The following is a 26,018-nucleotide window of genomic DNA, read 5'->3' as shown; positions in this document are numbered from 1 at the left end:
TTGGGCTTCCAGGTGTGCAGTAGGGGACAGGTGTCATCTAGGTAATGTTCGGGCTCCACTGTTCGAGTTGACTGAGTAAAAGGGTTCAGCCTCACAAAACCACAGAGAAACAAGGGGAGAGAGTGGGTGGGTTTTGTTGGAACACAACCTCAAGTGTGTGTCTGTCTCACACACAACTGGACACTGAAAGGTTTTGTGGGCTCCACAGCTGCTACTTATAGGGACTTCCCCACAGACATGTGCTAACCAAACCCGAAATTGCACAAAGCTTTACAAAGCACATTTTGTGTGAGCAACAAGGGGTGTATGGCAAATCACAAGCTATTAATCCATGCAGTGACTATTCCTCAATCACAGACCTATCCCCACCTAAGTATTACAGCCAGTCGATAAGGTGTGCCTATGTACTTTTTACTGGCCCCACTCTCTGGCAATCCTTGCACACACATATAAATCATTCCATTCTACTTCTGTCTATTAGAAAAACACACCTACCCCTGGAATTGCACAACTTTGCTAACTGTTATGCCTAGGTCAGAACTGCACACAAACATATAATTGGTATTTGGCCATCTGTTGTAAATATCATTGGCTGCACTGCCAATGAACAGTAAAGTACATGGGAAGGACAGGTGTACCTAATAAACTTAACTACCAGCGTGTAATGCTTTTCTTCTCATTTAAAGAGACATTTACTTAAAAAAATACAAAATATTGTCTTAAAAAAAGATACATCAGTCATTTTCTATTTTTCCCTACAGTATGATCTCACTGTTACATATCAGTATTTGCTTTCCTTCATACTTCTGTGCAACCTGTACTTTCCCAGTGTGCAATACACAGCAATGTTAATTACCGTACGTAGTTGTTGTTTTTTTCTGTTAATGGATAACTTGAATAACTTGTAAGCAAATATGATGTGCTATAAATGATGGACTATACTCTAGATATCTGTGAGTTATTTCAAATACATATTCAGTAACTGAGCAGTTTTTATATTTGAGAAAGACCATCTACAGTACCTTCAAATATGAAGTTTATTGTTACTTTATCAGTGACAACAATGATTGTTCTCTGTCTTCTCGCAAGTAAGTAACCTATTATATTATATTATATTATATTATACTATACAGTATCATGTAATATACAATGTTTGCTATTTTGAATTTTAGAAAATGTAAACCAATAACTTTAATTTCCAAGCACAAGTTGCAGGATAATTTACGATTCACCATAAACAGTAACATAAGCGCTGCTGACTGCACTATATAACACAACTGTGTCCTAAAACGCTTCTGTCATTCTTAAGTTTGAGTTTTGATTGCTAAGTAATCTAATGTTGGGCTAGTAAACTAATGATAATTAGAAATGTGGTTCTTCCAATGAATAACTAAAGCAGAATGATAAAGGAGTCTTGGCTTACAACAGAATTATTCCTAGTATAAGTCATCTGTATTATTTATATTCCATTACAGATACTGCAAAGACCAATGCTGCTTCTGCTGAAGGAAGAGAGGTAAAGTAAATATAACTGTACTGTAAATAGTGACACTTTATCGGTGTTGGTTATTGCATGTACTGTTTATACTGTACAGGGCTTGTTGGGTTTCAGGAAGAGATGAAACATCTTTGTTCCTTTTATAATAACCCTCTAGACTCATGTAGCCCTGTGCAGAAGCTCAAGGGGGAAACTTTTCAGAGCTGTAAAAATTTATAGAGAGCCACCAAAATCCTGTCTCTATTTGGCAAATCATGCTAGTGTCATGTATTGACTATTATTTCAGTGATAGAGATGACATATTATGGGTCATTTACAAACATGTCATAGCATAGTGCAAATGTTCTTCAGTGATGTCAGTTGCTCACTTATGTAAGAAAGCACCTCTTTTTATACACAGAAGAATGTATTTGTGGGTTAAAATGGTGGTGTCTGGGTAATTGGATAGAAGATAGACAGTAAATAGACACCAGATGGTCAACAGTCAACAGGTCAACAGGTTCAAAAATTCAACACAGAATTTTGACACAAAATTTGTCAAGATTTTTAGGATTAGGATGAGGGTTAGGGCTGGGATTAGGGTTTGGTACTTGGGGCAGGGTTAGGGTTAGACTGCTGAAGGGGACAATTAGGGTTAGGCACTTGGGGGAGGGTTAGGGTTAGACTGCTGAAGAGGACAGTTAGGGTTAGGCACTTGGGGGAGGGTTATGGTTAGGCTGTGGAAGGGGGCAGTAAGGGTTAAGCAACAGTGTGGGGATTAGGGCTAGGGAACAGGGGGAGCATTAGGGTTAGACACTAGGGGGAGGGTTAGGTTTAGGATTAGGATTGTAAGTATCCCCTAAATCTATCAACAGGGGACCGCAGTATGTGTACAAAAGTACATTTCGGTGGTACTTAATTTTTTAATGATGCGAAGTGACAATAAGAAATTATACTTAGAAGGTCTGGGACCATTATGATGGCACTAGCTGTTCTATACTATGATGATCTGAATTCACCACTGCTTGATTCTGGGTTCATTATTTCATTGTTTAATGCTGCACTTCCTTCTGTTCCCCTCCCTCCCTTTTCCCTTCTCTCTAGTCCTCCCTCCCTCCAACTGTTTATATATTGTATTTTGCTAAAACTCTTCAATAAACAGTCTTTAAAAAAAAAGTATGGGACCCAATAATTAGTAAATATTAGAGATGAGCGCCTGAAATTTTTCGGGTTTTGTGTTTTGGTTTTGGGTTCGGTTCCGCGGCCGTGTTTTGGGTTCGAACGCGTTTTGGCAAAACCTCACCGAATTATTTTTGTCGGATTCGGGTGTGTTTTGGATTCGGGTGTTTTTTTCAAAAAACCCTAAAAAACAGCTTAAATCATAGAATTTGGGGGTAATTTTGATCCCAAAGTATTATTAACCTCAAAAAACATAATTTACACTCATTTTCAGCCTATTCTGAACACATCACACCTCACAATATTATTTTTAGTCCTAAAATTTGCACCGAGGTCGCTGTGTGAGTAAGATAAGCGACCCTAGTGGCCGACACAAACACCGGGCCCATCTAGGAGTGGCACTGCAGTGTCACGCAGGATGTCCCTTCCAAAAAACCCTCCCCAAACAGCACATGACGCAAAGAAAAAAAGAGGCGCAATGAGGTAGCTGTGTGAGTAAGATTAGCGACCCTAGTGGCCGACACAAACACCGGGCCCATCTAGGAGTGGCACTGCAGTGTCACGCAGGATGTCCCTTCCAAAAAACACTCCCCAAACAGCACATGACGCAAAGAAAAAAAGAGGCGCAATGAGGTAGCTGTGTGAGTAAGATTAGCGACCCTAGTGGCCGACACAAACACCGGGCCCATCTAGGAGTGGCACTGCAGTGTCACGCAGGATGTCCCTTCCAAAAAACCCTCCCCAAACAGCACATGACGCAAAGAAAAAAAGAGGCGCAATGAGGTAGCTGACTGTGTGAGTAAGATTAGCGACCCTAGTGGCCGACACAAACACCGGGCCCATCTAGGAGTGGCACTGCAGTGTCACGCAGGATGTCCCTTCCAAAAAACCCTCCCCAAACAGCACATGACGCAAAGAAAAAAAGAGGCGCAATGAGGTAGCTGTGTGAGTAAGATTAGCGACCCTAGTGGCCGACACAAACACCGGGCCCATCTAGGAGTGGCACTGCAGTGTCACGCAGGATGTCCCTTCCAAAAAACCCTCCCCAAACAGCACATGACGCAAAGAAAAAAAGAGGCGCAATGAGGTAGCTGTGTGAGTAAGATTAGCGACCCTAGTGGCCGACACAAACACCGGGCCCATCTAGGAGTGGCACTGCAGTGTCACGCAGGATGTCCCTTCCAAAAAACCCTCCCCAAACAGCACATGACGCAAAGAAAAAAAGAGGCGCAATGAGGTAGCTGACTGTGTGAGTAAGATTAGCGACCCTAGTGGCCGACACAAACACCGGGCACATCTAGGAGTGGCACTGCAGTGTCACGCAGGATGTCCCTTCCAAAAAACCCTCCCCAAACAGCACATGACGCAAAGAAAAAAAGAGGCGCAATGAGGTAGCTGTGTGAGTAAGATTAGCGACCCTAGTGGCCGACACAAACACCGGGCCCATCTAGGAGTGGCACTGCAGTGTCACGCAGGATGTCCCTTCCAAAAAACCCTCCCCAATCAGCACATGATGCAAAGAAAAAGAAAAGAAAAAAGAGGTGCAAGATGGAATTATCCTTGGGCCCTCCCACCCACCCTTATGTTGTATAAACAAAACAGGACATGCACACTTTAACCAACCCATCATTTCAGTGACAGGGTCTGCCACACGACTGTGACTGATATGACGGGTTGGTTTGGACCCCCCCCAAAAAAGAAGCAATTAATCTCTCCTTGCACAAACTGGCTCTACAGAGGCAAGATGTCCACCTCATCTTCACCCTCCGATATATCACCGTGTACATCCCCCTCCTCACAGATTATCAATTCGTCCCCACTGGAATCCACCATCTCAGCTCCCTGTGTACTTTGTGGAGGCAATTGCTGCTGGTCAATGTCTCCGCGGAGGAATTGATTATAATTCATTTTAATGAACATCATCTTCTCCACATTTTCTGGATGTAACCTCGTACGCCGATTGCTGACAAGGTGAGCGGCGGCACTAAACACTCTTTCGGAGTACACACTTGTGGGAGGGCAACTTAGGTAGAATAAAGCCAGTTTGTGCAAGGGCCTCCAAATTGCCTCTTTTTCCTGCCAGTATAAGTACGGACTGTGTGACGTGCCTACTTGGATGCGGTCACTCATATAATCCTCCACCATTCTATCAATGTTGAGAGAATCATATGCAGTGACAGTAGACGACATGTCCGTAATCGTTGTCAGGTCCTTCAGTCCGGACCAGATGTCAGCATCAGCAGTCGCTCCAGACTGCCCTGCATCACCGCCAGCGGGTGGGCTCGGAATTCTGAGCCTTTTCCTCGCACCCCCAGTTGCGGGAGAATGTGAAGGAGGAGATGTTGACAGGTCGCGTTCCGCTTGACTTGACAATTTTGTCACCAGCAGGTCTTTCAACCCCAGCAGACCTGTGTCTGCCGGAAAGAGAGATCCAAGGTAGGCTTTAAATCTAGGATCGAGCACGGTGGCCAAAATGTAGTGCTCTGATTTCAACAGATTGACCACCCGTGAATCCTTGTTAAGCGAATTAAGGGCTGCATCCACAAGTCCCACATGCCTAGCGGAATCGCTCCGTGTTAGCTCCTTCTTCAATGCCTCCAGCTTCTTCTGCAAAAGCCTGATGAGGGGAATGACCTGACTCAGGCTGGCAGTGTCTGAACTGACTTCACGTGTGGCAAGTTCAAAGGGCATCAGAACCTTGCACAACGTTGAAATCATTCTCCACTGCACTTGAGACAGGTGCATTCCATCTCCTATATCGTGCTCAATTGTATAGGCTTGAATGGCCTTTTGCTGCTCCTCCAACCTCTGAAGCATATAGAGGGTTGAATTCCACCTCGTTACCACTTCTTGCTTCAGATGATGGCAGGGCAGGTTCAGTAGTTTTTGGTGGTGCTCCAGTCTTCTGTACGTGGTGCCTGTACGCCGAAAGTGTCCCGCAATTTTTCTGGCCACCGACAGCATCTCTTGCACGCCCCTGTCGTTTTTAAAAAAATTCTGCACCACCAAATTCAAGGTATGTGCAAAACATGGGACGTGCTGGAATTTGCCCATATTTAATGCACACACAATATTGCTGGCGTTGTCCGATGCCACAAATCCACAGGAGAGTCCAATTGGGGTAAGCCATTCCGCGATGATCTTCCTCAGTTGCCGTAAGAGGTTTTCAGCTGTGTGCGTATTCTGGAAAGCGGTGATACAAAGCGTAGCCTGCCTAGGAAAGAGTTGGCGTTTGCGAGATGCTGCTACTGGTGCCGCCGCTGCTGTTCTTGCGGCGGGAGTCCATACATCTACCCAGTGGGCTGTCACAGTCATATAGTCCTGACCCTGCCCTGCTCCACTTGTCCACATGTCCGTGGTTAAGTGGACATTGGGTACAACTGCATTTTTTAGGACACTGGTGAGTCTTTTTCTGACGTCCGTGTACATTCTCGGTATCGCCTGCCTAGAGAAGTGGAACCTAGATGGTATTTGGTAACGGGGGCACACTGCCTCAATAAATTGTCTAGTTCCCTGTGAACTAACGGCGGATACCGGACGCACGTCTAACACCAACATAGTTGTCAAGGACTCAGTTATCCGCTTTGCAGTAGGATGACTGCTGTGATATTTCATCTTCCTCGCAAAGGACTGTTGAACAGTCAATTGCTTACTGGAAGTAGTACAAGTGGGCTTAAGACTTCCCCTCTGGGATGACCATCGACTCCCAGCGGCAACAACAGCAGCGCCAGCAGCAGTAGGCGTTACACGCAAGGATGCATCGGAGGAATCCCAGGCAGGAGAGGACTCGTCAGACTTGCCAGTGACATGGCCTGCAGGACTATTGGCATTCCTGGGGAAGGAGGAAATTGACACTGAGGGAGTTGGTGGGGTGGTTTGCGTGAGCTTGGTTACAAGAGGAAGGGATTTACTGGTCAGTGGACTGCTTCCGCTGTCACCCAAAGTTTTTGAACTTGTCACTGACTTATTATGAATGCGCTGCAGGTGACGTATAAGGGAGGATGTTCCGAGGTGGTTAACGTCCTTACCCCTACTTATTACAGCTTGACAAAGGGAACACACGGCTTGACACCTGTTGTCCGCATTTCTGGTGAAATACCTCCACACCGAAGAGCTGATTTTTTTGGTATTTTCACCTGGCATGTCAACGGCCATATTCCTCCCACGGACAACAGGTGTCTCCCCGGGTGCCTGACTTAAACAAACCACCTCACCATCAGAATCCTCCTGGTCAATTTCCTCCCCAGCGCCAGCAACACCCATATCCTCCTCATCCTGGTGTACTTCAACACTGACATCTTCAATCTGACTATCAGGAACTGGACTGCGGGTGCTCCTTCCAGCACTTGCAGGGGGCATGCAAATAGTGGAAGGCGCATGCTCTTCACGTCCAGTGTTGGGAAGGTCAGGCATCGCAAACGACACAATTGGACTCTCCTTGTGGATTTGGGATTTCAAAGAACGCACAGTTCTTTGCGGTGCTTTTGCCAGCTTGAGTCTTTTCAGTTTTCTAGCGAGAGGCTGAGTGCTTCCATCCTCATGTGAAGCTGAACCACTAGCCATGAACATAGGCCAGGGCCTCAGCCGTTCCTTGCCACTCCGTGTGGTAAATGGCATATTGGCAAGTTTACGCTTCTCCTCCGACAATTTTATTTTAGGTTTTGGAGTCCTTTTTTTTCTGATATTTGGTGTTTTGGATTTGACATGCTCTGTACTATGACATTGGGCATCGGCCTTGGCAGACGACGTTGCTGGCATTTCATCGTCTCGGCCATGACTAGTGGCAGCAGCTTCAGCACGAGGTGGAAGTGGATCTTGATCTTTCCCTAATTTTGGAACCTCAACTTTTTTGTTCTCCATATTTTATAGGCAGAACTAAAAGGCACCTCAGGTAAACAATGGAGATGGATGGATTGGATAGTTTACTAGTATACAATTATGGACGGACTGCCACGGTTAGGTGGTATAAAAAAACCACGGTTAGGTGGTATATATTATAATAATAATACAATTATGGATGGACGGACTGCCTGCCGACTGCCGACACAGAGGTAGCCACAGCCGTGAACTACCGCACTGTACACTGGTTGATAAAGAGATAGTAGTATACTCGTAACAACTAGTATGACACTATGACGACGGTATAAAGAATGGAAAAAAAACCACGGTTAGGTGGTATATATTATAATAATAATACAATTATGGATGGACGGACTGCCTGCCGACTGCCGACACAGAGGTAGCCACAGCCGTGAACTACCGCACTGTACACTGGTTGATAAAGAGATAGTAGTATACTCGTAACAACTAGTATGACACTATGACGACGGTATAAAGAATGGAAAAAAAACCACGGTTAGGTGGTATATATTATAATAATAATACAATTATGGATGGACGGACTGCCTGCCGACTGCCGACACAGAGGTAGCCACAGCCGTGAACTACCGCACTGTACACTGGTTGATAAAGAGATAGTAGTATACTCGTAACAACTAGTATGACACTATGACGACGGTATAAAGAATGGAAAAAAAACCACGGTTAGGTGGTATATATTATAATAATAATACAATTATGGATGGACGGACTGCCTGCCGACTGCCGACACAGAGGTAGCCACAGCCGTGAACTACCGCACTGTACACTGGTTGATAAAGAGATAGTAGTATACTCGTAACAACTAGTATGACACTATGACGACGGTATAAAGAATGGAAAAAAAAAACCACGGTTAGGTGGTATATATTATAATAATAATACAATTATGGATGGACGGACTGCCTGCCGACTGCCGACACAGAGGTAGCCACAGCCGTGAACTACCGCACTGTACACTGGTTGATAAAGAGATAGTAGTATACTCGTAACAACTAGTATGACACTATGACGACGGTATAAAGAATGGAAAAAAAACCACGGTTAGGTGGTATATATTATAATAATAATACAATTATGGATGGACGGACTGCCTGCCGACTGCCGACACAGAGGTAGCCACAGCCGTGAACTACCGCACTGTACACTGGTTGATAAAGAGATAGTAGTATACTCGTAACAACTAGTATGACACTATGACGACGGTATAAAGAATGGAAAAAAAACCACGGTTAGGTGGTATATATTATAATAATAATACAATTATGGATGGACGGACTGCCTGCCGACTGCCGACACAGAGGTAGCCACAGCCGTGAACTACCGCACTGTACACTGGTTGATAAAGAGATAGTAGTATACTCGTAACAACTAGTATGACACTATGACGACGGTATAAAGAATGGAAAAAAAACCACGGTTAGGTGGTATATATTATAATAATAATACAATTATGGATGGACGGACTGCCTGCCGACTGCCGACACAGAGGTAGCCACAGCCGTGAACTACCGCACTGTACACTGGTTGATAAAGAGATAGTAGTATACTCGTAACAACTAGTATGACACTATGACGACGGTATAAAGAATGGAAAAAAAACCACGGTTAGGTGGTATATATTATAATAATAATACAATTATGGATGGACGGACTGCCTGCCGACTGCCGACACAGAGGTAGCCACAGCCGTGAACTACCGCACTGTACACTGGTTGATAAAGAGATAGTAGTATACTCGTAACAACTAGTATGACACTATGACGACGGTATAAAGAATGGAAAAAAAACCACGGTTAGGTGGTATATATTATAATAATAATACAATTATGGATGGACGGACTGCCTGCCGACTGCCGACACAGAGGTAGCCACAGCCGTGAACTACCGCACTGTACACTGGTTGATAAAGAGATAGTAGTATACTCGTAACAACTAGTATGACACTATGACGACGGTATAAAGAATGGAAAAAAAACCACGGTTAGGTGGTATATATTATAATAATAATACAATTATGGATGGACGGACTGCCTGCCGACTGCCGACACAGAGGTAGCCACAGCCGTGAACTACCGCACTGTACACTGGTTGATAAAGAGATAGTAGTATACTCGTAACAACTAGTATGACACTATGACGACGGTATAAAGAATAGAAAAAAAACCACGGTTAGGTGGTATATATTATAATAATAATACAATTATGGATGGACGGACTGCCTGCCGACTGCCGACACAGAGGTAGCCACAGCCGTGAACTACCGCACTGTACACTGGTTGATAAAGAGATAGTAGTATACTCGTAACAACTAGTATGACACTATGACGACGGTATAAAGAATGGAAAAAAAACCACGGTTAGGTGGTATATATTATAATAATAATACAATTATGGATGGACGGACTGCCTGCCGACTGCCGACACAGAGGTAGCCACAGCCGTGAACTACCGCACTGTACACTGGTTGATAAAGAGATAGTAGTATACTCGTAACAACTAGTATGACACTATGACGACGGTATAAAGAATGGAAAAAAAAACACGGTTAGGTGGTATATATTATAATAATAATACAATTATGGATGGACGGACTGCCTGCCGACTGCCGACACAGAGGTAGCCACAGCCGTGAACTACCGCACTGTACACTGGTTGATAAAGAGATAGTAGTATACTCGTAACAACTAGTATGACACTATGACGACGGTATAAAGAATGGAAAAAAAACCACGGTTAGGTGGTATATATTATAATAATAATACAATTATGGATGGACGGACTGCCTGCCGACTGCCGACACAGAGGTAGCCACAGCCGTGAACTACCGCACTGTACACTGGTTGATAAAGAGATAGTAGTATACTCGTAACAACTAGTATGACACTATGACGGTATAAAGAAAGAAAAAAAAATACCACGGTTAGGTGGTATATATTGTAATACAATTATGGATGGACGGACTGCCTGCCGAGTTCCGACTGCCGACACAGAGGTAGCCACAGCCGTGAACTACCGCACTGTACTGTGTCTGCTGCTAATATAGACTGGTTGATAAAGAGATAGTATACAATACATACAACAATGAATATACTACTATACTGGTGGTCAGGCACTGGTCACCACTAGTCACACTGGCAGTGGCACTCCTGCAGCAAAAGTGTGCACTGTTTAATTTTAAATTAATATAATATTATGTACTCCTGGGGGCTCCTGCTATAACAACCTGCAGTGCTCCCCAGTCTCCCCCACAATTATTATAAGCTTTGCCTTTTATACATTGATGTGCAGCACACTGGGCTGAGCTGAGTGCACACAGACTGAGTCACACTGTGTGACTGGCTGCTGCTGTGTATCGTTTTTTTCAGGCAGAGAACGGATATAGCAGAGAACGGATATATATTAAAATAAATAAAAGTTAACTAACAACAACTGCACTGGTCACTGTGGTAAACTCTGTCTGACTCTGCACAATCTCTCTCTCTCTTCTAATCTAATTTCTAATGGAGAGGACGCCAGCCACGTCCTCTCCCTATCAATCTCAATGCACGTGTGAAAATGGCGGCGACGCGCGGCTCCTTATATAGAATCCGAGTCTCGCGAGAATCCGACAGCGTCATGATGACGTTCGGGCGCGCTCGGGTTAACCGAGCAAGGCGGGAGGATCCGAGTCTGCTCGGACCCGTGAAAAAAACATGAAGTTCGTGCGGGTTCGGTTTCAGAGAAACCGAACCCGCTCATCTCTAGTAAATATGCCCTTACAAACCAGTTTAAACCGGCGAATGACTGGTCAGATCTGAGTGACCCTTGCCATGCATCAATTTTGTTAAGGCAAAAACACTAATCCTAAGTACCTATTAGACTATTTGCAAAATTGAGAACAAAGTAGCACAATGAAGGAAAAAGTAGCAAAGCAACTGGTTCAAAAAACATGAAAAAAAGCAAATTAAATAATTTAAAATAGGAATAAGATAAGCGTCTTGTCTACAGTATGGAAGCTACACTAAGGGGGAGATGTACTAAGCAGTGAAAATATTGGAGAAATGAGCAAGTGGAGAAGTTGTCCATGGCAACCAATCAGCAGTAAAGTAAAATTTTAAATTTGCATATTATAAAATTATACAGAGCAGCTGATTGGTTGCCATGGGCAACTTCTCCACAGGCTCACTTCTCCACTTTTTTATAGCTTGGTACAGCTACCCCTAAATCCTGTATAAACTTATAACTTTACTGTAGGTGCGTACAAGCACATTTTTTCTGCGTAGTGTTTTTATTTTTTCATAGATAAAAAACACTGCATGGATGAGGCTAAAGTAATAAGTTTATAGGAGAGATACTGAATATAATTTTAAATGATAAAAGGGTGATGCTGAGGTTGAATTAGGTTGGACTTTTAAATTACCATTTCAACCATGAACCTTTTCCAGAATATTCTCATTCATATAAATATAAGCTCTGATTTTATTAAGTTGCTTTCAATGAATGGGAATTAGACATGTGGGGGTTTATTTACTAAAAGTCAATTTGGGTCGACTTTGATCAATTCTTTCTCGAAGTTTGGTCAATGTTTGATCAATTTTGTATTTCATGGTCTAAGGGGCGTATTCATCATCTTTTAAAAGTAACAATTTCTTCACTCCCCAGGGGATGAAGAAATTGTGACATTCATCATACTCTGAAAAAGTGATCTCTCCAGCTGGGCATCCCTGGTACTAAGGTGCTGGCAGTGGGGGCAGGGGAGGCGGAGGTTACAGCTGATGTCCCGGCGGGGAGAAGATCCACAGCAGGCACAGGGGCAGAGGCTGTGGATGGATGCTGCAGGGAGCGGAGACACGACAGAAGCCAACATCCACCTCAGTAAACTATGCTGCTGTGACCACTGCTGCCCACTGCTGTGACCCCTGCTGCCCGCTGCTGTGACCTCCAATGCCCGCTGCCCTTTTCTTTGTGGATGAGGATGTGGGAGATGCAGGGAGGGGAAGGTGATATCGCCTGCTCCGGGTGCTGGGTGAGCATGGGGGTTGGGGGGGAGGCTGTGGGGGGGGGGAGGATACGGGAACACTAATGAGAGGCTGCGGGGAGGAAAGCAGACACCCAGGGGTGAGAATGCAGGGAGGGAAAGCAGACGGGTAGTGGAGCTGCTCTCCCTCCCTGTAAGGGGGAAGCTCAGATAATGGTGAAAATTATCACTTTTCCGAAAAACTGTCTTCACAAAAAGACCAGTTTTATGGAAGTGATAATTTTAAGATATGAGCATGATGAATACTGATTTTTTTTTTTGTGAGAATTCAATAAGAATTGATAACTAAAACTTCTCTTTTTTAGGATGAACATGCCCCTAAATCCCACATTTACTAACAGATGATTTTTGAAATTGTTTAAAAAACATATGTAAAAATCATCTGTTAGTAAATGTGGAATTTAGACCCTAAAATACAAAATTTACCAAACATCAACCAAGATCGACTTTTAGTAAATATACCCCTAAATCCCACATTTACTAAAAAATTATTTTTGACATATTTTCTGTAAAAGGATATAAAAAAATCATCTGTTGATAAATGTGTGATTTAGACCAGTGGTTCTCAACCTTGGTCCACAAGTACCCCCAACAGTTCATGTTTTCCAGGTCACCGAGCAGTTGAACAGGTGTATTCATTAGAGATGAGCGGGTTCGGTTTCTCTGAATCCGAACCCGCCTGAACTTCATGTTTTTTTTCACGGGTCCGAGCGACTCGGATCTTCCCGCCTTGCTCGGTTAACCCGAGCGCGCCCGAACGTCATCATGACGCTGTCGGATTCTCGCGAGGCTCGGATTCTATCGCGAGACTCGGATTCTATATAAGGAGCCGCGCGTCGCCGCCATTTTCACACGTGCATTGAGATTGATAGGGAGAGGACGTGGCTGGCGTCCTCTCCATTTAGATTATAAGAGACTGAGAGAGATTTACTGGAGCTGACTAGGAGGAGTACTGTTACTGTAGAAGTGTAGAGACTGAGTGGAGAGAGTTTACTAGTGAGGACAGTGCAGTTTACTTTATAATCCGTTCTCTGCCTGAAAAAAGCGATACACAGCACACAGTGACTCAGTCACATACCATATCTGTGTGCACTGCTCAGGCTCAGGCCAGTGTGCTGCATCATCTATTATCTATATATAATATTATATATATATCTGTCTGACTGCTCAGCTCACACAGCTTATAATTGTGGGGGAGACTGGGGAGCACTACTGCAGTGCCAGTTATAGGTTATAGCAGGAGCCAGGAGTACATAATATATTATATAGTGAGTGACCACCAGACACACAGTGCAGTTTATTTAATATATCCGTTCTCTGCCTGAAAAAAGCGATACACACAGTGACTCAGTCAGTCACATACCATATCTGTGTGCACTGCTCAGGCTCAGGCCAGTGTGCTGCATCATCTATATATATTATATATCTGTCTGACTGCTCAGCTCACACAGCTTATAATTGTGGGGGAGACTGGGGAGCACTACTGCAGTGCCAGTTATAGGTTATAGCAGGAGCCAGGAGTACATAATATTATATTAAAATTAAACAGTGCACACTTTTGCTGCAGGAGTGCCACTGCCAGTGTGACTAGTGACCAGTGACCTGACCACCAGTATATATAATATTAGTAGTATACTATCTCTTTATCAACCAGTCTATATTAGCAGCAGACACAGTACAGTGCGGTAGTTCACGGCTGTGGCTACCTCTGTGTCGGCACTCGGCAGCCCGTCCATAATTGTATATACCACCTAACCGTGGTTTTTTTTTCTTTCTTTATACATACATACTAGTTATGAGTATACTATCTCTTTATCAACCAGTCTATATATTAGCAGCAGACACAGTACAGTGCGGTAGTTCACGGCTGTGGCTACCTCTGTGTCGGCACTCGGCAGCCCGTCCATAATTGTATATACCACCTAACCGTGGTTTTTTTTTCTTTCTTTATACATACATACTAGTTACGAGTATACTATCTCTTTATCAACCAGTCTATATATTAGCAGCAGACACAGTACAGTGCGGTAGTTCACGGCTGTGGCTACCTCTGTGTCGGCACTCGGCAGCCCGTCCATAATTGTATACTAGTATCCAATCCATCCATCTCCATTGTTTACCTGAGGTGCCTTTTAGTTGTGCCTATTAAAATATGGAGAACAAAAATGTTGAGGTTCCAAAATTAGGGAAAGATCAAGATCCACTTCCACCTCGTGCTGAAGCTGCTGCCACTAGTCATGGCCGAGACGATGAAATGCCAGCAACGTCGTCTGCCAAGGCCGATGCCCAATGTCATAGTACAGAGCATGTCAAATCCAAAACACCAAATATCAGTAAAAAAAGGACTCCAAAACCTAAAATAAAATTGTCGGAGGAGAAGCGTAAACTTGCCAATATGCCATTTACCACACGGAGTGGCAAGGAACGGCTGAGGCCCTGGCCTATGTTCATGGCTAGTGGTTCAGCTTCACATGAGGATGGAGGCACTCAGCCTCTCGCTAGAAAAATGAAAAGACTCAAGCTGGCAAAAGCAGTAGCACCGCAAAGAACTGTGCGTTCTTCGAAATCCCAAATCCACAAGGAGAGTCCAATTGTGTCGGTTGCGATGCCTGACCTTCCCAACACTGGACGTGAAGAGCATGCGCCTTCCACCATTTGCACGCCCCCTGCAAGTGCTGGAAGGAGCACCCGCAGTCCAGTTCCTGATAGTCAGATTGAAGATGTCAGTGTTGAGGTACACCAGGATGAGGAGGATATGGGTGTTGCTGGCGCTGGGGAGGAAATTGACCAGGAGGATTCTGATGGTGAGGTGGTTTGTTTAAGTCAGGCACCCGGGGAGACACCTGTTGTCCGTGGGAGGAATATGGCCGTTGACATGCCAGGTGAAAATACCAAAAAAATCAGCTCTTCGGTGTGGAGGTATTTCACCAGAAATGCGGACAACAGGTGTCAAGCCGTGTGTTCCCTTTGTCAAGCTGTAATAAGTAGGGGTACATCCTCCCTTATACGTCACCTGCAGCGCATTCATAATAAGTCAGTGACAAGTTCAAAAACTTTGGGTGACAGCGGAAGCAGTCCACTGACCAGTAAATCCCTTCCTCTTGTAACCAAGCTCACGCAAACCACCCCACCCACCCACTGCAGTGCCACTCCTAGATGGGCCCGGTGTTTGTGTCGGCCACTAGGGTCGCTAATCTTACTCACACAGCTACCTCATTGCGCCTCTTTTTTTCTTTGCGTCATGTGCTGTTTGGGGAGGGTTTTTTGGAAGGGCCATCCTGCGTGACACTGCAGTGCCACTCCTAGATGGGCCCGGTGTTTGTGTCGGCCACTAGGGTCGCTAATCTTACTCACACAGCTACCTCATTGCGCCTCTTTTTTTCTTTGCGTCATGTGCTGTTTGGGGAGGGTTTTTTGGAAGGGACATCCTGCGTGACACTGCAGTGCCACTCCTAGATGGGCCCGGTGTTTGTGTCGGCCACTAGGGTCGCTTATCTTACTCACACAGCGACCTCGGTGCAAATTTTAGGACTAAAAATAATATTGTGAGGTGTGAGGTATTCAGAATAGACTGAAAATGAGTGTAAATTATGGTTTTTGAGGTTAATAATACTTTGGGATCAAAATGACCCCCAAATTCTATGATTTAAGCTGTTTTTTAGTGTTTTTTGAAAAAAACACCCGAATCCAAAACACACCCGAATCCGACAAAAAAAATTCGGTTAGGTTTTGCCAAAACGCGTTCGAACCCAAAACACGGCCGCGGAACCGAACCCAAAACCAAAACACAAAACCCGAAAAATTTCAGGCGCTCATCTCTAGTATTCATTACTCACTGACACATTTTAAAAGACCCACAGGTAGAGCAAATTATTTCACTTGCAATCCTGTGAGGAGACCTGGAAAACATGAACTGTTGGGGGTACTTGAGTACAGCGGTTGAGAACCACTGATTTAGACCATGAAATACAAAATCAATCAAAAATTTACTAAACATTGATCAAAATCGACTTAAATCAACTTTTAGTAAATATACCCCATGGTGTATATTGAAGGGCCCAATGGAGAATGTAGTGGTAGAAGCTCAATCTTAAAGGCAGAGGCCAGTGCCGTAACTAGACATTTTAGCGCTGTGTGCAAGAAACAGCATTGCCCCCCCATATTTAAAATAGCGCGCAACAAAAATATAGGGGCTTGGCCACAAAATAATACCAATTCATATTACGCTGAACAGTAGTCTCCATTATTCAAATTATGCCACACAGTAGCACAACTTACACACATTATACCAGGTAGAGCCCTTGTCACACATTACGCCAGGTATAGCCCCATTTTACACATTACTCCAGGCAGAGCCACTATCACACATTTTGCCAGGTAGAGTCCCCCTTTTTAAACATTAAGGCAGGCAGAGTCTCCCTTTTTACACATTACGGCAGACAGCGTCCCCTTTTGACACATTACGGCAGGCACTGATTTTGCATATAAATGGCTGCTATAAATATGATTTCACATCCATATTACAATAATATAATTTACTAGAACCAGAAACACATACCCTTTTACTTTCCTTGCAGATTACTGTTTTTTTTGCAAATGAGAAACTTGACTAGGTTATACCCTATAAAAAGTAAAAAAAAAAAAAAAAAGAAGTGGGTGGAGGTGCGGTTGGCACAGGGCAGGTGGTTAGACATTGTTCTCCAGTTGACTGCGCTGCTCTCCGGGGTGTATTGCCAAGATGCACTCTGCCACTCCCCCCCCCCATCCCTGGTACCTACTTGCAGAGATCCGGAAGTGGTTCTGTGCCAACAGCTCCAAGTTCATCATGGCTTGAAGCTACACTGACAGACGGCAGTGCACTGTGTGTGCAGTCCAGCCCTTATCTCGTGGCTGCAAGTTCTGGGGGAGGGAGGAGGTTTTGGTAATACTACCTGCAGCTGAGCTCCAGGGGAGGGCAGGGAAACACTTCTTGCTTCTGAGCTCCAGGGGAGGGGAGGGTTCAGATAATACTACCTGCAGCTGAGCTCCAGGGGAGGGGAGGGGAGGGTAATACTACCTGCGGCTGAGCTCCAGGGGAGGGGAGGGTAATACTACCTGCGGCTGAGCTCCAGAGGTAGGGAGGGTAATACTACCAGCGGCTGAGCTTCAGAGAAGGGTAATACTACCCGTGGCTGTAAACTCCTGTGTGTGTGTGTGTGTGTCTGCAGCAACAGGTCACTTACATTTCTTTAGTGTCACGGTCGTCTCTTCACACTTGGAGGGGGCAGAGCACACAAGGGATAGACTCTGCCTGCTACAATGGCCAACACTGCAGCTCTCAATAAATTCAAAAAGGTGGACAGTGCGCCCACAGAACAAATGCGCTGTGTGCAATGCACCGTCTGCCAACACCTAGTGATGGCTCTGGCAGAGGCAACCTCATAGGAACTTGGACATCTATTAGAGATGTTATAATTAGATTGCACAGAACAGAGCCGCTTTACAAAAGAGGAAATGGGATGTGTCAGGACAGCCTAATTTGATTTTTAGGAGGGCTAAAATTAGTATAAGTACCATTGAAACAAACCAAGCACCTAACTTCATGCATGGTCCTACTCAACCATGTTATTGACCCTCTAGTAGAGTAACAATGCATAATTTGAGTGCATGATATGGAACCTGACCTGACCTCCAGAGGAAGGGTCTGTAGGCAATGGGGCTCACCGGGGGTTTCCCCTCTGTGGGCAAGCTAAACACTAAAGAAATTTGGCATAAAAGCTTGGAGGACAATGATTTACACAAGTGCAAAAAGAGAATAATTTTGGTTGGATGTATTTGCGTAGATTTGAAATGGACCTTATAGAACAGTTGTTACCTTTTTTGATTTTAAACAGAGTTTTCCTACTTAACTTTAATGTAATTATATGTGGATTACAAATATCTGTTGTTTACTTTTATATTATGTCTGAGTCAGCTATGCCTGTGGTTCAGATTTGAAACATTATTTTTTTCTGAACATTGGCTCCACATTAAATATATTATTTTTTATTAAAATATAGTAGAATTGTTAGTTGTTTACACAAATTATTGTTACTGTACTACATATATCTGATGTTTTTATGTCCTGACCCACATCTTAAGAATCCCTTACACATTTTCTCTGAGCAAAATGTAACACAGATTATACTGCATCTGGAAAAGAAATGCAGCCGCTCTATTATTAGAAATTGTTATGTAATAATGTAATGTTAGAGAGAAAACAAATGTATCTTGTTAATAAAGACATGAAAAAAATTATAGTAACTGTAAAAATACTTTACAGCCCAACTGTGACATAGGTACAGCAAGATGCCCACGAAATTACGATCCTGTGTGTGGTAATGATCAACATACATATGACAATGAATGTGTGCTATGTATGGAAAACCGGTAAGTTCAATATTGCATGATGTTCTGCTTACAGTAGCCATTTGTTAGTCATAAATTGAGTAATGCTGGTATATAAAATGGTCCCTTATTCCTGTTGCTATGATTCACACTTGGCCAGATCAAAAAAAGTAATGAAAGTATAATATACAGTACAATATATAAAGACTAGCATATAATAAAGTATGTGCCTTACAAAACTCTTCTTGGACTCTTTCCTGCCTGTCAATAATATCATATTTCTCATTTATCTGTTCTCTTGTATTTCCTTTTGGATAATTGGGGTTGCATGTATTTGTCTTATTGTATATGAGGCAAGATATTTACTTATAAAATGTCAAGTCTGCACAGTGAGTCATATTATTCAACACCAGAGAGCAACTTTCATAAAGTTAGTTTTGGCAAAAGTAAGGAGTGAGACTTGAACTTGCATGATCAATATGTAATAACACTAGCTCCCTCCAGCAGCATGACATCAATCAATTTCAATGTGCTAAGACATATACTGTATATCATATTTACTAACAATTGAAAACTATTTCCAAGTAGATTTTACTATTTGACAGATGAATATGTCCAGTGTTTATTTTAAGCACAACAAAATACAGCGAGAACATTACACATAATAACCATTGGACAAGATTATAACTAAATTGTATTATATTGTGATAAAACATGACATGACTAATGGATTTATTCATAATACCATTATAATCTATAGAGGAAAAAACACATGCTTATACATTACTCAAACGGATCTAAGCACTGGATAGTGTGGCAGTCCAGTCCGAATGCCACCCCAGGTGTTTGCAGGACAGGGCACAACAGTTCGTATGCCAAAACGACCTGGGTTTAGGAATGGACCAAGAGGAAGCTCCAGGGAGGTGTTGGAACACTATGAAAGAGAAAGGTATGGACCTTTGAAGAGAGCAAAGGACCAAAAAAAGGAAACTATAGGCCTTTTCCTGGGCACACTTGAAAAACATTTTTTTGAAATGATGAAATTATTAAAAATTAACTTTTATTGATATATACTTAAGAAAAAGCGAGAGCTGGCATAAGTGTTTTGAAAGAGCATAAGTGTTTGCCAGCACCAATGTGCCTGTTATGGGCAAAGTTGTATCATGGGTAAGCGAAAATAAATGATCCCTCATCCACAAGGAAATTCATACATATCCTCCATACATAGGAGTTTGGATGAATGAGGTCACTACGTCGATTCCGATATAATCTGACAGATACTATAGACCTGTGATCAGATTGATATAATGAGTCCCAAATAGCTTTGGCTGTTGGAGAGTAAAATACCTACGGTACCTAGTATTCCCTGGTGGTTCCCCATCCAGGTACTGACCAGGCCCTGCAGTGCTTGGCTTCCAAGATCAGACGAGTTTGGGCATACTCAGTGCGGTCTGACCGTAGGTAAGTATGTCTCCTAGGCACACCGTTTTCCGAATATGTTGGGACCCAAGATCAATCGGATATCAGGTTATATGATGCTAACTGTGCAGTCCTGAGATAGATACTGTCAAACAGAAAAAATGCTCCCAATTAGCCTGGGCAGCGAGAGGGCTTGGTGGTGCCCACAGTGATGGAATGATAAAGACTCAGGCAAGAGGGTTTGAAATTACCCTTTCTGAAAAAATCAGGGCAGAAAGATATATATGTATGTTGTGTCTATAGTAAGGTTAATGTCAGAAATATTTAATTAAGGCATATATAGAAATTGCAAAATACAAATGTCCCTTTGTGAGAGGGGTAATCCATCTCCACCCTTACCCAGTAGTTATGCACCAAAAAGAAAGAGATTGAGCATAATGATCATAAAAATATAAATATATGAATATAAATATGAGTAGCTATATATATCTCTCACTTAGTGTAGCCTAACCAGGCACATTGGTGCTGGCAAACACTTATGCTCTTTCAAAACACTTATGCCAGCTCTCGCTTTTTCTTAAGTATATATCAATAAAAGTTAATTTTTAATAATTTCATCATTTCAAAAAAAAAATTTTCAAGTGTGCCCAGGAAAAGGCCTATAGTTTTCTTTTTTTGGTCCTTTGCTCTCTCCAAAGGTCCATACCTTTCTCTTTCATAGTTGTCATAACTATCTTCCTGGAGCACCACCAACTACTTGCTGAATTTATTATTACAAGTAGGCCTTCATGTTGGTTTAATATATCATAGCATTAAATTCACTAAATTGAAATTGTTATATCCTGTGCAGATTTATTTTCTTTTTGCTAAGGTGTTGGAACACAGCAGGTTGTCATTCGGCCTTAGCATGGCCGGTTTTGGGTCTCTGGGGTTTGTAAAGGAGAGAGAGAGTGGGCGGGCTCCCATCCATGCAGGTCCGGTTCAGGTTTTGGAGCTGACAATCCCAGCAATCAGGCACACCTGTGCCACATTTTTATAAAGCTCATTAAGGCAAGGGCTCAGGGCTCCTGATGCCAACAAGTGGCCAAGCGATAGAGGGTGCTCCAGTGGGTTAGAGACAGGGAGCCTGAGATTTGAGTACATGCTGTTTGTGGACCGGTGCCTGGTTAAGGTACCCAGTAAACTTGCCGTGATAAAAACCTGTTTGCTGTGCTGTGGAAGTAAACAGACTGCTTTCCCAATACAACTGTGTCAGCATCTTGTCTGGTGGAAGGTCGCTTTGTTACAATATTATTATTATAACGCATTTCCACAGCATCTTATACAGTACAAGAGTTTTACAGTATACCTACCCAGCATGTTATGATAGTTAGATATGATAACAATACAAATATATTGGATCGTATGTATTAGGGTTTGCTGGAGGTGTGTGATGCCGGATGAACTCGGAGGTTTATTTAAAGCGCCAATCATGTACAAGGAATGGTTTTGCCATGTAAATGATTGCCACATTAAAAAAAACTCTGAGATCAGCCGGCATCCCACACATTCGTCAAACTCTGACCCTATTATATATACCCTACTGTATTCTTATATACCCACCCAACTGTAATGCACAATGTTACCTGGCTTTTATTTATTTATTTTATTTCTGTGTCTTCAACACAACCTTCCCCCCTTCTCTTTCTTTGAAATGTCCAACTTCTCCCCCACCCACACTTTTTCTCCTCCTTCCCCGCTTTGTCTTTCTTCCCCATCCCAACACCTTCTCCCTGCCTCTCCTTCTTCCTCCTCCACAGTCTCTATCACCAGACCCTGACTGATCCAGAGGTCTTACCAACTGTCAATACATGCCATTGGAATTACCTAATTTTATTGCCAGATAATTTGTTTTATAGATGCTAGTATATCGGAACCCAATAAATGCTGGATCACCTTGGTCTGCCAGCTGCTCTGTGCTGTACTGACCCCACTGCTCTACCTCATCCTGCCCCTTCTCTGTCCTGCCCCAAATCACAGTGTGGAAATGTACCCCTTGCTGGCACAGATCGGTCCTATGGCTAAGATCTGTGATGCTTCACACTGCAGTGGGAGCCACGGAAGGCTCTGCATACATGGTGGATATGGGACAAACCTTAGTAGATTACTGTATAGATGACAATCAATCTAATAACATGACAGGCACACTGGATACAGTCATAATACTATGTTGTTCTTAAAATACTTAATACATTTAAAGTGATAAAATAAACAGTACAGATTAAGAAGTGGTACTATAAACAGCATACATTAATAAAATCAAGGAAAATATGAAGTGATATATACTTTACAGTATTATAAGAAGAGACAACCTCCAGACCCTCCATTCTGTTAAATACATTAAAATGGATGAGATGCACTAGATGCAGTGTGCAGTGAGAAGTCCTTTAATTATGGGTAATAAATTGTTTGTAATTATGGCCCAGATTTATCAGGCCTTGGAAAGTGATAAATTGCACGTTGACAAAGTATCAACCAATTAGCTCCTAACTGTCATTTTTCAAACACAGCCTGTAACAGGGCAGTACGGAGCTGATTGGTTGGGACTTTATTACCGTGAAATTTATCACTACCCAAGGCTTGATAAATCTGGGCATTAATCGGGTAACAGGGAGGAGTGCTGCTTTTATGGGAACACAAGCTGTGTATATTATGCTGGTAAGTTGTTTTATATTATAATGTATAAAATTCCTAGCAATAACTCCTCACAGCTGCATATGTCAATTATGTTACACTGTGGAAAGCTACAAGTCTATAAATGTTTATGTATTTCCTAATCTATGATTAGCAAACTATTTTGGGTACATGTGCCCAGACCTATATTAAATACAGATGAATTGCTATTTACAGTAGTTAAACCTGCAGATGTCCTGTGATCTTAGCCACTCCATATAGATATATAGATATATTACATACACAAATGGCACAAGAGCAGTAATAGACCCATCTTTCATACATAAAACTAGCCACACATATTTCTTTCCAAGTGTTTTGTTTTTCTTTTCATGAAGATTACTTCTAGCTAGAAGTGATAAGGAAAGGTTTCAAAAGGTTATGAGAAAATCAGCACCTGGCTTTTGTTAGATTAACCTTTCCAGTCCTACAAGCAGTACATCAATAGCAATGTTAATAAGCAGCTTAAATAAACCATGAGGCTATCATGCTCTTGTCAATATGTATTATATCTCTGATTTTTTTCCCCTATTTGCAGAAAGAAGAACATTCATATTAAAATCACCAAAAATGAAAGATGCTGAAGAATGTGATTTTGTCATTGTTAAATACAAGCCAAGGTCACCTTACACTCCCTATGTAGAGCTTTGTTGATTAATATAATTACTTAATTGCTGTCTGGTATATTTCATGCATTTAAATGTATTATTTGCAGTGGTGATTGTTCTGAGCTTTCATCCAACTAAATGCAAATAAGAATACTGTAGACGTCTAAACTTTGAGCAGAAGATTGTCTCATCAAGGCTAATTTACTTACATCTTAATGTTAAAACAATATATAGTAAAAAAAATGCACATGTAACTTGTTTATTATAGCACAATCATAACCAGCATCATGATGTTGTGACAATTGTACTATTTTGGACCTTACTACAATGTTCATAGTTTTACATTACGTCAAATAAGGCATCTGGAAATTCATTAATAAACTCATTCCAAATAAAGGGAACACTTTCAATATAAGTGAGATTGCTCATTGGTATCTATTTTAATTTTAATTTTACATAATTGCAACATTATTCCCCAGAAAAATGACTACATATATTAAATTCATATAAGTACAAAATTATTTCTTAAAAATTGACAATATATTTTTAGGGCATTTACATAAATAATTTGCAAAACAATTAATTAGCTGTAATTGTGCTCAGCATCTAGCACATCTTCATTATAATGCAGTGTACTTAGGTAGTGTTTATATCCTGCATGACCTAACACTTAGGGTCTGATTCAGAGATGGATGGAAATTCAATGCCGCTTGTAACAAGCTTAGAATTACCATCTGATTTGAAGGAGGGAGCATGCAGTAGAAGAGACATCTCCTGCATGTAGCTGTGATCCTAGCACTGCAACCAACATTGCAAGTTGGGATCCAACATCGCAGCCATGGTCACACAGACCCCCATTTGAGTAAACCTCAGCTTACACAGCTGACGAACAGAAGCAGGGTCTGCAAGGCCAGGAAGTCAGACCCTTGGCTCTACAACCCTAAAAACAGTGGCAACACATCCTTGTTTCCAGGAATGCAGGTCTCCCCCAACCCCTCAACACCACTGCATGTCAATCAGGCAATAGCAGAGGGGAACTATGGGCGACATCACAAAGCATGCTCAGAATGGACCTTGTGCGGAAACAGATTACAGATAATCGGAAATCTTTGTGCGGTGCGGTACATGAATTTTTCCCTTAGTTCAAAAAGAAAGCAATCTTCTCTGAACAAGATAAAGGCTTAAGTTGGATCTGCTGCAGCATAAAAAAGAAAAATATTCCTTTTTAACTAAATAAATGTCTTCATAAAAACCTAATTGTGGAATTTGGGGAGCACTGATACAGTATAGTTTTAAGTAATATTGGGCTCTACTTTTTTTCAACACTTTCCTCCAAACCTTCATACCAACATACTGAAATTTCACGTCCTACATTATTGTAAAGGGTGTTTTATTTTATACAAATTAACCAACAAATTTGTCAAAATCTGCTGTTTTTTTAATTAAAAAGTTAATAAAATATTATGACAGCTGGTTACTGCACTAAAAGTCAAAGAAAGGAGATAACACACCTAACATGATTATCATATTTTTTAAGTCTTTATAATTTTATGAGACTGGTGTACTGATTAATCTGTGAGTTATTCTGCACATTTTGTTTATGACAAGAGTGGGGAGTTTTGAATCTGCACAAGAGAAAAAGATATTTCAGTAATGAGCCCTACATACTCTGCAATCCGCCGCCGAGCTGCCTGATGGCTGATACGCCGACGGGCGACCCAGTGGCGGGGGAGGTGACGGGGGAGTGAAGTTTCTTCACTCCCCCTGTCACCCGGCTCCATAGCAGTGCATGCTAATATGGACAAGATTGTCCATATTGGCCTGCATGCATAAGCAACCCGGCTCCAACGATTAACGAGCGCTGGGCCGTGCATCATTAATCATTGGTGCCTACACACTGCACAATATGAACAAGAACGTTCAAACATTCATATCGTGCAGTGAGATCTGTAAGTGTGTAGGGCCCATTACAGTAGTAGAACCAACATATAGACTACATCAAAAATTCTGGCAGCACAAGGTTGGTGGTGCCCCAGAAAAAAATAGTTAAAAAATCTGTATATCTTAAGGTCTTTGCTGAGAGGCAAAGAATAGCAGGCTAAAAGTCTATTCTGGGGCACACTTGATAAATTGATATATATTAAATACGGTCAAAATGTAGCTTTTTATTACACTTAAAACTTCTAGGCAATATTGAACTAATATAAGTTAAGATGATCATAGCAATGATCATTATATACAGTATATATCGGCAAAATGCTAATGTACCAAATGGTATATTTAAAATTATTATTACATCAAATGTAGATTAGTATGACGCTTAAAATGTTATACATGTGGCGAAATATAGCAGAGTTAA

At 42.3% G+C, this 26,018-nt stretch overlaps 1 protein-coding gene and 1 pseudogene across 1 annotated transcript; one reads left to right on the top strand and one right to left on the bottom strand.

Annotated features, from left to right (window-relative positions):
• The first annotated feature begins 983 nt into the window (after positions 1-983).
• Positions 984-24,118, top strand: LOC134935482 (serine protease inhibitor Kazal-type 1-like). Its single transcript, XM_063930530.1, has 4 exons — positions 984-1,088; positions 1,476-1,516; positions 18,856-18,962; positions 23,590-24,118. The coding sequence occupies exons 1-4, from the start codon at positions 1,031-1,033 to the stop codon at positions 23,633-23,635; spliced, it is 252 nt and encodes an 83-aa protein (XP_063786600.1). The 5' UTR covers positions 984-1,030; the 3' UTR covers positions 23,636-24,118.
• On the bottom strand, positions 20,265-20,383 carry LOC134939096 (5S ribosomal RNA; annotated as a pseudogene).
• Positions 24,119-26,018: the final 1,900 nt, after the last annotated feature.

This window comes from Pseudophryne corroboree, chromosome 6 (genome assembly GCF_028390025.1).
Source record: "Pseudophryne corroboree isolate aPseCor3 chromosome 6, aPseCor3.hap2, whole genome shotgun sequence".
Lineage (NCBI taxonomy): Eukaryota > Metazoa > Chordata > Amphibia > Anura > Myobatrachidae > Pseudophryne > Pseudophryne corroboree.
Note: the sequence above shows the minus strand (reverse complement) of the source record. Positions and strands in the feature narration are given on the sequence as shown.